Source organism: Ostrea edulis, chromosome 3, assembly GCF_947568905.1.
Source record: "Ostrea edulis chromosome 3, xbOstEdul1.1, whole genome shotgun sequence".
In the NCBI taxonomy this organism is placed as follows: Eukaryota; Metazoa; Mollusca; class Bivalvia; order Ostreida; family Ostreidae; genus Ostrea; species Ostrea edulis.
This window is the reverse complement of record NC_079166.1, coordinates 54,290,514-54,304,612: the sequence shown is the minus strand read 5'-3', so window position 1 is coordinate 54,304,612 and position 14,099 is coordinate 54,290,514. Positions and strand designations below refer to the sequence as shown.

General features: G+C 34.3%; 1 protein-coding gene across 1 annotated transcript in view; it reads right to left on the bottom strand.

Moving 5' to 3' along the window:
• The window catches only part of LOC125677586 (E3 ubiquitin-protein ligase rnf213-alpha-like), a 148,342-nt gene that overhangs the window by 93,062 nt on the left and 41,181 nt on the right, over window positions 1-14,099 (bottom strand). The window contains exons 18-24 of the mRNA XM_056158152.1: window positions 12,131-12,530; window positions 11,225-11,378; window positions 9,851-10,068; window positions 9,259-9,411; window positions 7,811-7,972; window positions 5,238-5,853; window positions 459-588 (exon numbers count right to left, since the gene is read on the bottom strand). Of these exons, the coding sequence (XP_056014127.1) occupies window positions 459-588; window positions 5,238-5,853; window positions 7,811-7,972; window positions 9,259-9,411; window positions 9,851-10,068; window positions 11,225-11,378; window positions 12,131-12,530 (1,833 nt within the window). The remainder of the gene's footprint in view (window positions 1-458; window positions 589-5,237; window positions 5,854-7,810; window positions 7,973-9,258; window positions 9,412-9,850; window positions 10,069-11,224; window positions 11,379-12,130; window positions 12,531-14,099) is intronic.

Sequence of the window (14,099 nt, the reverse complement as noted above, 5' to 3'; positions counted from 1 at the left end):
CGTAAAGCAAATCCAATTGTTTCCTTACTTCAAAGGTCATTGCTGCCAACAACGAATCCATTTTCAGCCCCTGACTACCATAAGACAAAGGCTACTAGGGTGGCATTTGTATTTTACCTACCTATGATATTGAAAAACCGATTGATTGATTTTGTGTTATTTAACGTCCCACTCGAGAATTTTTCACTCATATGGAGACGTCACCGTTGCCGGTGAAGGGCTGTAAAATTTAGGCCTATGATCGGTGCTTATGACCATTGAGCAGGGAGGGATCTTTATCGTGCCATACCTGCTGTGACACGAGACCTCGGTTTTTGCGGTCTCATCCGAAGGACCGTCCAATGTAGTCGCCTCTTACGACAAGCAAGGGGTACTGAGGACCAATTCTAACCCGGATCCGTACGGGAGTTGAAAAACCGAAGGCGGTTGTGTACAAAAGCGCATAAAATAATACCCACCCGATACTGGCAAGAGTGTTTAGCATTTGTTCGTTTGCAGACGACAACGTCATCCTTGCAGCAGAAGACTTCTTCTTTCCTTCTTTTTCAGAAAAAATGTTTTCTTCATTTTCAATACACCACAGTAACCCTACAAATAATGATGTATTTTCTTTTATATCAGATCATGAGAGTAATTTAACCTATGAAAGAATACATTGTTTATCATATGTTGATAAAGCAGATGTGTTCTTTTAAATAAACACAAAATGGAACTCACTTGACATGACCACAAATGATTCAAAAAGTGAAATGTATAAAAGTATTTCAAATCCGGGAGGGCGGTCTTGTTGGTGTGACATGAAATATACTACAATACAGATTAACTTAAAGAAAGTTTTATGTAGATCTGGAAAACATCATTTCCAATTACAATTCTCCTAAGTTAGAAACACACATTGCCGAAAGTTTGGAGATTAACGTTGTAGAAGGAGAAATTCTTAATGTATTAAAAACATGAAATACAACAAATATCCTGGAAGTGATGGATACACAGCTGTTTTCTTTAATTTTTGTTTGGAGTGATATTCAAATTATGTTGTAAGAGCCATCAATTGCATATTCCATAAAAAAGAACTTCCTATTTCACAAAGACTTGGAATTATTTCATGTTTACCTAAAGGTGATAAACCCAGACAATTCTTCAAAAATGGGCGACGGATTAAGTCTTAAATATACTATACAAACTAAGATCACTTTGTCTTAGCTTCAACATCAAACAAGTTTTGGATTATATAATATCTGATACACAGTCTGGTTTCTTAAAAGGGAAATATAATGGGGAGAATACTCGATTTATATATGATAGTATGTCCTACACTGAATGCAACAATATCCCTGGTCTTCTAGTATTAATCGATTTAGAAAAGGCTTTTGACTCAATGTCATGGTCATTCATATATAAAGTTTTTAACTATTATGGTTTTGGAGAACACTTTATTCAATGGATAAATATTTTAAACACAAATTTCAGAGCATCAGTTTTCCAGAGGGGATATTTATCGGCTCAGTTTGACATACACAGGGGTTATAGACAAGGGGACCCTATTGCACCATATTTATTTCTCATGTGTGCTGAAATTCTTGCAATATTGATAAAACAAAACAATAATATTAAAGGCATATGTATAGAAAACACAGAACATAAAATATCGCAATACGCTGATGCTACTTCACTAGCACTTAATGGTCCACCTGAATCCCTATTTGCAGTTTTAAATTTCTGGTATAAAGATTGATACTTCTAAAACAAAAGTAATCTGGATTGCTTCTTTAAAACTTCATATCAGGTCTTTCATCATATAAGATGGAAATTGGATTGGGGATCAACAACCTTTAATGTATGTGGTATTCTATTCTCCGTTGATCGTAGTGAAGTCGATGACAAACTGTTGACTCCAAATTCTAAAAATTACTGCACTTATTGAGCAGTGGAATAGTAGAATTCACAATCCTATTGTCGAATTACTGTCATTAAAAGTCTGCTGATTCCAAAATGAAATCACTTGTTCATATCACTTCCTACGTAGGAATTGAAGTAAAGTTAAGACAATGTGGGACATTACATTACCTTTAAGTCAAATTAAAGTTAATGTTTACCAACTTTGCCTTAAATCAGTAAAGTTATTCAAAGGCAATGTAAATATTAAATTTACATTGCCTTTACTTGCTTTGTAAAGCCGTTTTTTCATGCAGTGTACGCCAAAAAGGGAGACCGTAATTTCATATTTATGTAAATCAAAGTATGGATGCCTATGGAAATCTAGTATAGATAAAGTCAAGAGATATGTTATAACACAAGACTATCTATCAGGGGGTATAAAATGGTGGATATAAACAAAATTATTACATCCCTGAAATGTTCATGGATCTAGAGACTTACAAAATCTTGTAAACCATGGATGAATATAGTTTTTGCAGTCTATGGAACCAATATCTTAAAGAAATCATACAACTTTAGAGATGGTTTTATTTCGGAATGCTTACTTAAAGAAAACAATGCATTTCATTTTGGAAGGATGTGTTGAATTTTGGCTTTCTTATGTGAAAATTAGTCAGAATCCTCCAAATATAAAAAGAAATTTTCAGAATATTTCAGTGTGGTACAATTCTGATATAGAAATAGCTCGTAAACCAGTTTTTATCAAAGACTGGTATGATTCAAATTGGGTCAAATGCTGTCTGGTGTGTTTCATACCGATTGTTAGGCCGTTCTTGGCACATTGATTTTAACTACGGATAACTCCGTTTACCTGATCAGGATATAGGGCTCACGGCGGGTGTGACCGGTCGACAGGGGATGTTTACTCCTCCTAGGCACTTGATCCCATCTCCGGTGTGTCTAGGGGTCCGTGTTTGCCGAACTATCTATTTTGTATTGATTTTTGCATTGCTTATAGGAGTTATGAGATTGATCACTGTTCGTTATCTTCACCTTTCATGAGAGTTAGAGTTATTCAAGATTTTTTTGACGATGATTGTAATTTCGTAACCTTAGACAAATTTCAAACGACTTACAATCTCAAAAAAGTATGTGTAATGAAATATAACAGCATTATAACAGTAATTTCAAAACACTTTAAAACTTTGTCTATTGATAGACATTCAACCAAAAGAATTTTAATCCATGTATGCCAGTATTTTTAACCTGTTTGTTGCATGAAAAATGCTCTAAAACCATTTACAATCTTTTGAATGAAAAAGAGGATATCCCAACTTTTATAAGCAAGTGGAAGGCTAAATTAACTCTACATGGAGTAGATGATTTTTCTGTGAAAAGTGTGTTTATGATATGTTTCAAAACAACTGATTCTTCCGCTCAATGGCTACAATTTAGAATTTTACATAGAATCCTTCCTGTTGGGTATTATCTTTAAAAAGAAATTAATGTTAAAACATATGACTGCTGTAGATTTTGTACAAAAAATGTAGAAACAGTGACACATATTTTTACTTCATGTGATATAATCCAAATATTGTGGAGTGAGTTGAGTCTTCATATACACAGAAAGACTTCAGAAAGAGTTGGTTTTAATGTGTCCAATATCATGTTAGGTGATATCCTATATGTCAAACAATACATATTTACTTGTTTAATGCAGAATAAAGAACCAAACCTAGTTGGATTATTGTGTCATCTAAGGTTAAAGCAGCATGTGGAAAAATATGCTGCAATCCAAAAGTTTAAAATGTACAGCTTTGATAAAATGTGGACGAGATGGAAGTTTATTTTTGACTGATTTGTTTTGTACTACTTACTTTTCACTTGTGTTTTTTTAAAATATGTACAGCAAGCAACTACATATTTAACTATCACACTAGAGAATGAATGAATCAGTGTGAGAGGGTAGTATATGTAGGTATGTCTGTCTGTCTGTATGTATGTATGTGACAGAAACCGAATAAATTATTTTTTTTAAAAAGTTTTATGTGGTGGGAATTCTAAATTGTATAATAATGCACAATTCTTAAGTCATAAAACAGCTATGTTTGTCTTACTCTTGACGTCTGTGAGAATGAGTTCTTTATGTTTATATATCCGTCATAAACAGGACTTTCAACATGTAGCAGCAATATCATTTTGGTTATGACGCACGCAGAAATAGTCCCACAAAGAACTTAATTTATGCAATACACGTATATGTGCTAGTGATAACATATAATCCATTAATGGGTTAATGACAGGGTGATAATGTTCTTTTTCTCTGTTCAACTGCAGGATCAACTACGTCTTTACAAAATGTATGTATAGTCAACTTAATGGGAAGTACCTTGATGTTTGACTTTATGGCCAAACAAATTATAGACATCTCTCATTAATGATGAAATGCCTTTACATAAACTATGAAAGTCTTTTATCGCAAATTGTTCCAAGGTATCGAGTCACAACGGATGTGAAAACGGTATACGCCTTTCTGTAGAATATGAATGCTGTACGTTTTTAAGAGTTTGTGCTACAACCAAAATGTATTAAACTTTGGATTGAAGGTCTGTTTGTGACCTTTGACTTCATGACTCTAGCATATTTAGGTTTCTTTCATTAATGTTCAACTACTTTTTTGTAAATTATAAAAGCTTTTTGTTTCAAAAATTCAACTTATCCTGTCACAATGAAAAGATTCAAAGTTTGTTGTGACCATTATCTTTGACCTCAAGATATCACGTCATAACGATATGCTAAGTGTCTGTCGTCGATCATCAATCACCTTTGTATAAAGTATGAAATGTCTATGATGATGAATTGTAAACTTATCGTGTCACAATGAAAGCATAAACTACAAACTGAGGGACTGTTGTAACCTTGACCCTTGCCTTTATAATTTCAAAATGTGTACCTATGTTGAAATTTGTTCAATATATCGTGTCACAAAGTAAGTGATGGTGGGCAGACGGACCCTATCGTGCTTTGGCATTATAAATATTTGATTAATGGGTGTCTTCTGTATAAAACTAAAAATATGTACCCAAAATAGTATGTGTCCTTCTCTTATTGTAAGGCATTTCTGTAAAAACTTGAAAAGTTACGGTGGAAATGGTTTGAGTTATCGCATCACTAGTAAAGTGTTGACATACAGACCGATGGACGGACAATAAGTTTTCTATCGGGTTTACGTATTTCATGCGAGGTCCTAATGATGTCTGAGCAAAAGAGGCAAATGCGCGAATATACATGTATTATTCTTTGACTATTTCGTGGAACATGAGAAATCTAACCATTACATCTGAAATTCCGGTTTATACCTTCATCAATATCTTTAGGGTCGATTCCACTTGCCAAAGCCTCCTTAGCTACTATCTGTTTATGTCCAGCTTCAACCATTTCATGTATGAAGTTTGCTACATTATCTTCTTCTGAAATATCAACTTCTTCCGGAACTGTTCCTTCTTCTCTAGCCTCCAATTCTTCAACTTCTTCGTTGGCTTTTTGCATTGCTTCAAGAACATCTTGATAAGTGCAGTCACTGTTCACTATCGAGAGAAGAGGAATGGTAAGATCTGATATTTCGTTGTCAGTGTTCAACCTAGCTAACTCTTTTTGAAGAATGACTACTTGATCCATGGTATAATAATTAAGGTGGTAGTATTCATCTCTTCTTGCATCAATATAACTTAGCCATTCCTCTAGACAGTCTTCCATGAACTTTGCAATTTCAGGCATAATGGTGGTAACATCATCAGCGTCATTCCGTCTACCTTTCAGCTGTGTGCATTCTTTTCCAACTCCAAATTTGATAAAAGCACAAACTGGTCGACGTGGATCGCATAAAAACCTGGCTTGCCAATTTGTAAAGAGAACGCATCCAGATTGGACAAGTTTGATGTAAACATTACACAGGCGAACCACGGAATCAAGAACCTGTGAAAATAAACTTATATTAATAATATTTTACATTTCGAGAGCTTTTTAAACAAAACCTTACCGAGAGACACCATGTAGGAGCAGTAAACTATCATACAATGCCAATCTAAAAATTGTATCGAAAGCACTTTTATATCATTGCATAGAAAAAGTCTGTATATATTTCCTATCACTACAAAGACAATCCATGATAGTTCTAATGCTTCAATTTCGTATATTTAGTTAGGATATGTTACAATATGCAACTAGCGTGACATCAGCATGATCACAGAAGACGATTGATACCCAGTATCCGACAATATTTGACAGTTTCCGACACGGGAGTTCCTGCGTACTGTGGTAGATTGTCTGGCTATGTACAGCTGATGTACCGATCATCATCCCATGCCCCATGATGACTATATATTCCAAAACAGCTTAGAAATTTTCATTCTGTTTGAATTAGTTTTTCTGGACGCACACCAGAATTATCTGGCTATCTAAGTTGTCTATGTGACTCGATATGGCCAAAACGCATGGCCTACACAAACAGGACATTCGTATTTTCCAACAGTTCCTGAAAAAACTGGTCTAGACGAGAAAATGTGTTCTTCCTCTGGATCCCAATTCCAACCATTATACACAAGAAAGAGCCCTTATGGCGGCTAATTTCTCTTCCGATGAGTTGAACGTTTGTCGCCATGTTTCGAGGGGGAAATTACGCGTATAAATTTTCAAGTGATTGTAAACAAGATTTCATTAACATGCAATGTATTTACTCATAATTAATCTGTTTAACATAAAATTGATGTCCGTATAAATTATATTGAACAATCCATAATAATTATTAAAAACATAAAATATTCTATTATAATTTATGTATTAATTGTATGCAAAATTTACTACTATTATTGTGTTACTCCCTCTACCTGAAAACCCTATCGAGCTGGACTTACGCGGTAAGCATCAAAGGATTGCACGGACACCTTGATCGCCAGTTAAGATAGATAAGGTACACACAAAGACTAGTAACTAAATGTCCATCAATTTCTAGCATCCAATCTGAAGCTTAATTTCTCCTGATTGACAAAGGTTCGCAGACCAGGTAAATTTGAAGGCGGTGCTTATTTGCTCGGTCTTTAAGTTAATACGAATCCATTGGAAAATAATTTTGTTTAATTTTGTAATCAAATTTAAAAGATGAGATTTTGGATTTAAAATGGTTTACTACATATGGTAACATATATAGAAATAGCACCATCAATTTGAAACAAAAGCAATTTTTCTTTTAAAAAACAGCTATGTTAAGGTTTCCCGAAATACGTAAGTTAATAAAACGACACTTCATGAATCTATTAAAATCCACGTCGTTACGTAAATGTTCATTAGATAAAAGAAATTATAAATATTTGGTATACCAGATAGGACGCACCCCATTTTATTGATCACGTGATTATATTAGTCAGGTGACACGATATTTATACATTTTAAAGGTATTGGAACAAATTGCTTCGGCACAAGTGAAAGACCCCATACCACTGGAATTTAAAGTAGTTAAAGCGGTAAAGCGTTATTAGATTTACTTAAAATGTGCTTGAGAAATTCATATAAACATGCCTAATATCAAACCGAATTGTCAAACATCGTCAAATTTGAGAGTATTTGTAAGCAAATAATGATCAATTATAACAGTACCAGAATAAGTAGTACCTTTCCCAAGCAAGATTTCCATAACTACGTGCATCATCTCCTAATTTCACACCAAGTATCTTTGCACAATAATCATTTTCACTTATATTCAAGACATACTTTGTCATTCTGACGTCACATAGTGTGAAACGCACTGAAATATATTTCTGTACAACACTGTGATTTTTCTTGGGAAGCCTTAACTACGCTGAGTAGTAAGCATTAAGTTTTAATGTCACAATTCGTTTGTGTATGCATTCAGTTAAGTGAATATCAATTCCCTTACCAATGTAAACCTATCAACATCTTCCTTTCCTTTTTCAGCTTTTCCAGCAACAAGCATCAGTTTGCTTTGAAGCTCTTGCAATTCTTTGTAATGGTATTTTCGACGCAGTCTTTGTTCCTGTGATTCATCCTGGACATGTAGTTGCAAAACATCATCTACACTCTTAAACATATCAAAAAGATATATTACCATATATATATATATATATATATATATATATGAAAGCACAAAAACCCAACAACACCCTACTTTCTTAAAGTGTCGGATCTGAGAAGATACAAGGCCAGTAAAGAAATTTATAAAAACACTGAAAAGGCCACGACACTGTTGGTTATTTAAAACTCGAATTTTCAACGCAACCCGCGTCTTTTTCAAGAGACATATATTACATAAACAAATAACACGCAAAAACGACAAGTATCGATAAACTACACACACACACACACACACACACACACACACACACACACACACACACATATATATATATATATATATATATATATATATATATATATATATATATCCACTAGCACGAACTTTACGATTACCACCAAGTCAGAGGTATGTTGTAGGTTGCAAAAGATGCTTATCTGCGACCTCACTCTAACAGTTAAATGGTACCGTGTGCGAGCAATAAGATTATCGACCACCAATGGATTAGGGCATATACATGTGATCTGTTTACTAAATTTGAAACAAGGCTACAGAAAGAAGAAATTGGAAATAATACTTACAGTATGGTTACAAAAAACAGCGAAGAATGTATTCTGATTTCCTACAAATATTATTGTCGTGATTCTGTCGTTCGTCCGTTGATATCTTTCTTACATTATTCTAGTGAAGTAGTGATAAAGTTTCGGTAACTGAGAACCGTGGTGATCTAGTGTTGGAGCCTGATACATATACCACGATCGCTGAGATATCGTGAGGGAATATTCCTATATGTAATATATCCTACGGCCACTCACAAACGAACACAAATTGGGTCATGACGTACTTATGATGACTCTGAATTAAATCTCAATTAACATTGGTAATGACATATTGGATGAAGTCTGCACAATCAATGTGTGTGTGTGTGTGTGTGTGTGTGTGTGTGTGTGTGTGTGTGTGTGTGTGTGTGTGTGTGTGTGTTTACCATCCTTTGCTGCCGACAAAAATTGACAGAAGACCTAACCTATTGGATTAATACTTACTGAATTATTTTGAGACGGACGATTACTAGCATTTGTGCTAAACACATCGTATTACGTCAGTCATTTGACAAGAACGTCAAAAAGCGGGAAATTCATTAGCAACACATTAAAATATTGGTTACATCAACATTTTCAACATCTCCTTGACCTTTGGCATATACATCAGCATGCGCCTTCATCCTTTCATGCACGATGTATAAAGTAAATAATGATTGGAAGAGCAAAATGTATCCTAGAGACTTGATTTACCAATTTATGTGTATGCGAGTCCTCCTGCAATTTCCCGATCACATATATTCCTGCTGCATTGATAGCTTTCGCCTGTTCCATTGAAGAAACTTCGACAGATCCCTGTGACTGTCTTACACCATCAAACCAATCAAGATTTCTCCTGGTGTCTTTCTGAAATGTGTAAGACAGGATATACTTTATTTACATAAGAATTACCTAGCTCTTCTTGAAAGAGTCAATGCACGGCATTAAAGAGACATTTGTTTGTTTCTTAACAAAACTGCTCATCCATATCTGTAATTGGGTTTTAATAGAAATGCAGTAAATAATTACAATGATTAAATATTAGATAAAGTACATATTATTATATCCTTAGAAAAAAATAACATCTCTACCTAGGATATGTCAAGTTTTCTAAAATTCTTCTAGTATACTTTTTGAGATAAGTAAATAAAAAAAAAACGAGCACTGTACGAGAAAACGTGCATGCGCCTCTAGCTTACATGAACTAAAATTATTAATGAGGCGTCATTTGCATGCATTATGAACTATATAAAGTCTAAACTCATAAACATATCTACTTCTAAATATTAAGCTTTAAGTAACTTACCATTTTATCTGGTAAATTTGGATCTGCCGCTAGCTCTCTCCAAACCTGTTTACACCTGGTGATGAATTCGGCATAGTCACATGATTTGTCCAAACTGAAGATTAAAGCTGCATATCCTCTGGTTGCAGAGTGAAGAAAATTGACTTTGTCGACTTCCATATCTCCTTCCCCGGCTGTCATGGTAGCCAAATCAGTGAACACGTTTAGCTCCTGCAGGTCTAGAAAAATAATATAGAATTATTCGTTTGGGAAAACATTTTATCATCCATCATATAGTCTATATAATTAAAGCACGACCGAATAGTGATGAATAACTTCTGAATTTCAGAAAAAATCAAATGAAATAAATATGCTACCTTTTCTTGACTAGTGTTTCCCTATATGTTTGTTATACAAAAAATGTCAATAATGTATAGAATACTTGTATAAGCAAGTCATGAATGTAAAATATTTGCCTCTTCCTCAAACTGAAAACACTTTTGATTTTCAAATTATTATTGTTACCACTCTCTGGTTTAGTACGTGCGAGAGGAAAAAGAATGTCACAAAACATGAACTGAGCATGCGCAGAGCTGAATATGTGGCATTTAAATGAGATGCGATATACCAACAGCGTCCATGATTTAGCAGCAACCGTTGTTTTATTATTGAAATGAATAATCAAATAGCAGAACCATGTACCTTAGAAATGTATCCTTGTTTTAAATTATTTAACCGGTAAATTAATTTTTAGTAGCCACTGTCATTTGCATTTTCTTCCATTTAAAAAAGTGTCATCCAAATGAAAAAAATTGTAGGAAGATAATTTTGAGAAATGCTTTACAGATAGAGTGATGAGCATGTTACAAGTTCGTCGGGTATTTAACCACATTTAAAGACCTAAATATAATACCGTACGGTTTCTTCAAGGATCATTGGATGTGGGCGGAGCTCATCTATGGCAATTGTTATCTACATGGAATTTACCTGGCCAAAAGATAAGAGTGTCGTGTATACTTCTGATATACATAGGAAGTGTTTCAGGGATGTCTGCAGTGTTTTTGTGGTCACAGTGTTTGTACAGTGTATAATGAGCTGACACACAGTCTATACCTCCCCTCGGTTGTGGAGAGGCTAATGTTATATGGTATAGTCGGTTTCCTCAAGATCTAAAGAATGCCAGTAATTATTGGCCATTATTTTATTAAAACATATTTCTTGGGTACCTACAGGACACAGTCTTTGCAGATGTCACTCCACCTGAGATCTACTGTTAAATGTTTGATTGACAGGCGGTTTACCATTGATCACCCTACAGGTAAATTTAGGTTTTTAAGCTTTTTTGGAACGAAAGTGTGGAATTTTACGTAACTATGTTATATATATATATTTTACTTTTCATATATTTTTGCAGCCAGAATACCACTTCTTTACAATGAATAAGGGTTCTTAGGCATTCAATCTCGTTCTTCTTGATATCCTGCAAAATTCCACAAGTTGTCATCATATTGGCATCCAATTCCTTCATGGGAATGTCATCGTTGGCTTCCTAGAAGTATTGAAATATCACCGAAATCATCAAGATGTTATTTCTTATCCTACACAATTTGTTCATTTAAAAGATAGTGTGATAGTGATTTATGACATTTTATGATAATACAAAGTACAAGTATCTTTATTTTCTTTGAGTCACTGACTGAAAGATGGATTCAGATAATCAGTTAAAGATAGACTGTTCATTAGAAATCTGAAACTTTAATGAAATGTGAAGATAACGAACAGTGATTAATCTCCAATAAAAAGCTATAAAAACTAGAAAATACACCCCCCCCCCAATAATAAGTATTCTTATAAAGTTATTCTGCGAATGTGAATTCAAAATCTTGATCATTGAAATTTTAAGACTTTTCGTCGTAAATTTCAGTCTGGTTTTCATCAGAGCGAAGTTTCCATATCGTTTACTCTTTATTAAACTCTGTCTGATCCCAATTGTTCGTTTATAATTAATACAATATCATCAAACGAAGGTATGATAACTATAATTTGTTTTGATGATATGCATTTAGTTCTTTTTAGCACCATAGCACGTCCTGCTATTGTCAACATACAAGGATACATGATGTTTCCACGGATCGGTGCTCATCAGCCTCTACATTTTGTACCTTTTGAAGGAATTACGAGACAAATCGCTGTTCGTTATATTCCTATTTCATACATAAGACATTAAATCTTCTACATAATTTGAAAAGCCCTTTAAATGACGTTATATTTATGTTCTGTATGAAATAAATCATAAATTACCATTTCCACAATTCTTTCTATTGCTGAAAAATTTCCATTTAGTTCAAATTCCTTTACGAAGTCAAGAATTACACGTGCTCCCGTCAGACATTGTCGCAATAACTTGTACTGCTCAATCTGAGTGTATCTCTCCTTTATCCAAAAAAATTGGGGAGACTTCCAGAAAAACGTAAGTTCTTTCTTGATAGAATCTATATCCATTCTACTAAAATGTGTTTCAAATTCCTTGAAAGTGATTTCTCCGCTCTCAAGTTTCTCTTGCAGTTTCTTCCAACTATCAAAGACTTTTGTCCAAACTGATTCGAAAATCTCATTGATAGTCAAAGGACGTCCTAAATTGGTTTTTCTGTCCAATCCTTCTTTTCTCCACATCGTAATAAATACTGTCCCTTCCGAAAGTCTGAAACATAGGATTCCACATTTCATCAAATATGGAAAACAAATGCAAATATAAAATAACATTTCCATTAAAATTGTGTGATAAATTTAATGAAATAAGTTACAGAGATGTATTGGTAACATCCCCTATATAAAACATTTAGCAATGTGTTCCCTGATGAACTGAATTAATGTGTTTTCAATCTTTTATATTATCTAATGCTAATAAAGCTGGTACCGCTCAATGGTTACATGTATGTATTTACTAAATGGTTATTTCGACCGATCACTGTAGCCTAATTGTTCGGGTGCTCGCCTTGTAACTGCAATATTCCGGCCCTAATTCTCGATTCCGGCAGATTTGTCCATCAGATACCCGACATTAGAAGTTAATATTAGGAGTTAAAAATGGAAGTCCCGGTATGTGATACCTTGATAATGAACCATCATGACACGGTCTTGAATAAATCTATTAAGATTGAGTTCCCAAACAATACGTTTTGAATGAAAGGTGAAAATAACGAACAGTGATCAATCTCATAAATCCTGTAAGCAATACAAAATAGATAGTTGAGCAAACACGGACCCCTGGCCACACCAGAGGTGTAATCGGGTGCCTAGGAGGAGTAAGCATCCCCTGTCGACCGGTCACACCCATCGTGACCCCTATATCTTGATCAGGAAAACGGAGTTATCCGTAGTCAAAATCAGTGTGCAAAGAATGACATAACAATCGGTATGAAACACGTCAGACAGCATTTAACCCAATGATAGGTTGTATTGGCTAATTAGATCGTTATAACGACTATAGAAGTTGCAAAATGCTGACTTTAAACGAGACTTTTGGAACCCCTGTACCAACAACTTGTTTGTCAGTAGCCTGCTTCGATTTAAAAACTGACCATAAGCAGAACAAGCTCTTGCATATCGAATGAGTTAAGAGATATAAACATCATATGCAGGTGACAATGGAATATTGCTACATGAATATGGGAAGTTGACGGTGAAGAAGCTGAAATCATCCCGATTGTCATAAAGTTAAGATGTTAGTTTGCCGTTAATATCTAATTGCAATAAAATATCTAAGTATGAAACAGAAGTGGATGACTCTGTGGTGTCTTTTATTTCAAGTTCACTGGGATATATGGAATCGACATATGAATGATAATCATTATTGTTAATAGATAATACGTCGTCGATATATCTATTTCGAATTGAAGGTCACAGCAAAATATTTTTTCTTCTCACGTAGAAGTTTTTGAATAAATTCTGCTTCATAGAAATATAAAAACAGGTCAGCTAACAAAGGAGCACAATCCGTACCAATTGGGGATTCCAACAGACTGTTGGAAGATCTGATCACCAAAGACTACGAAGATATTGTCAATGAGTAACTATAGCATATTTTTATTTCAACTTCAGTGTACTTCTGCGTGGAATCTGAGTAGCGTTTAACAAAGTAATATTAGATCACTGATCACTAGATAGAATATTTTCGTTATCCATTTTTGTTGAAGAAGCAACTGTCTATAATGTAAAAAAAAAAGTCTTGTCTTTAATTTATCATGAGGAATGTTCGTGTAAAGTGTTG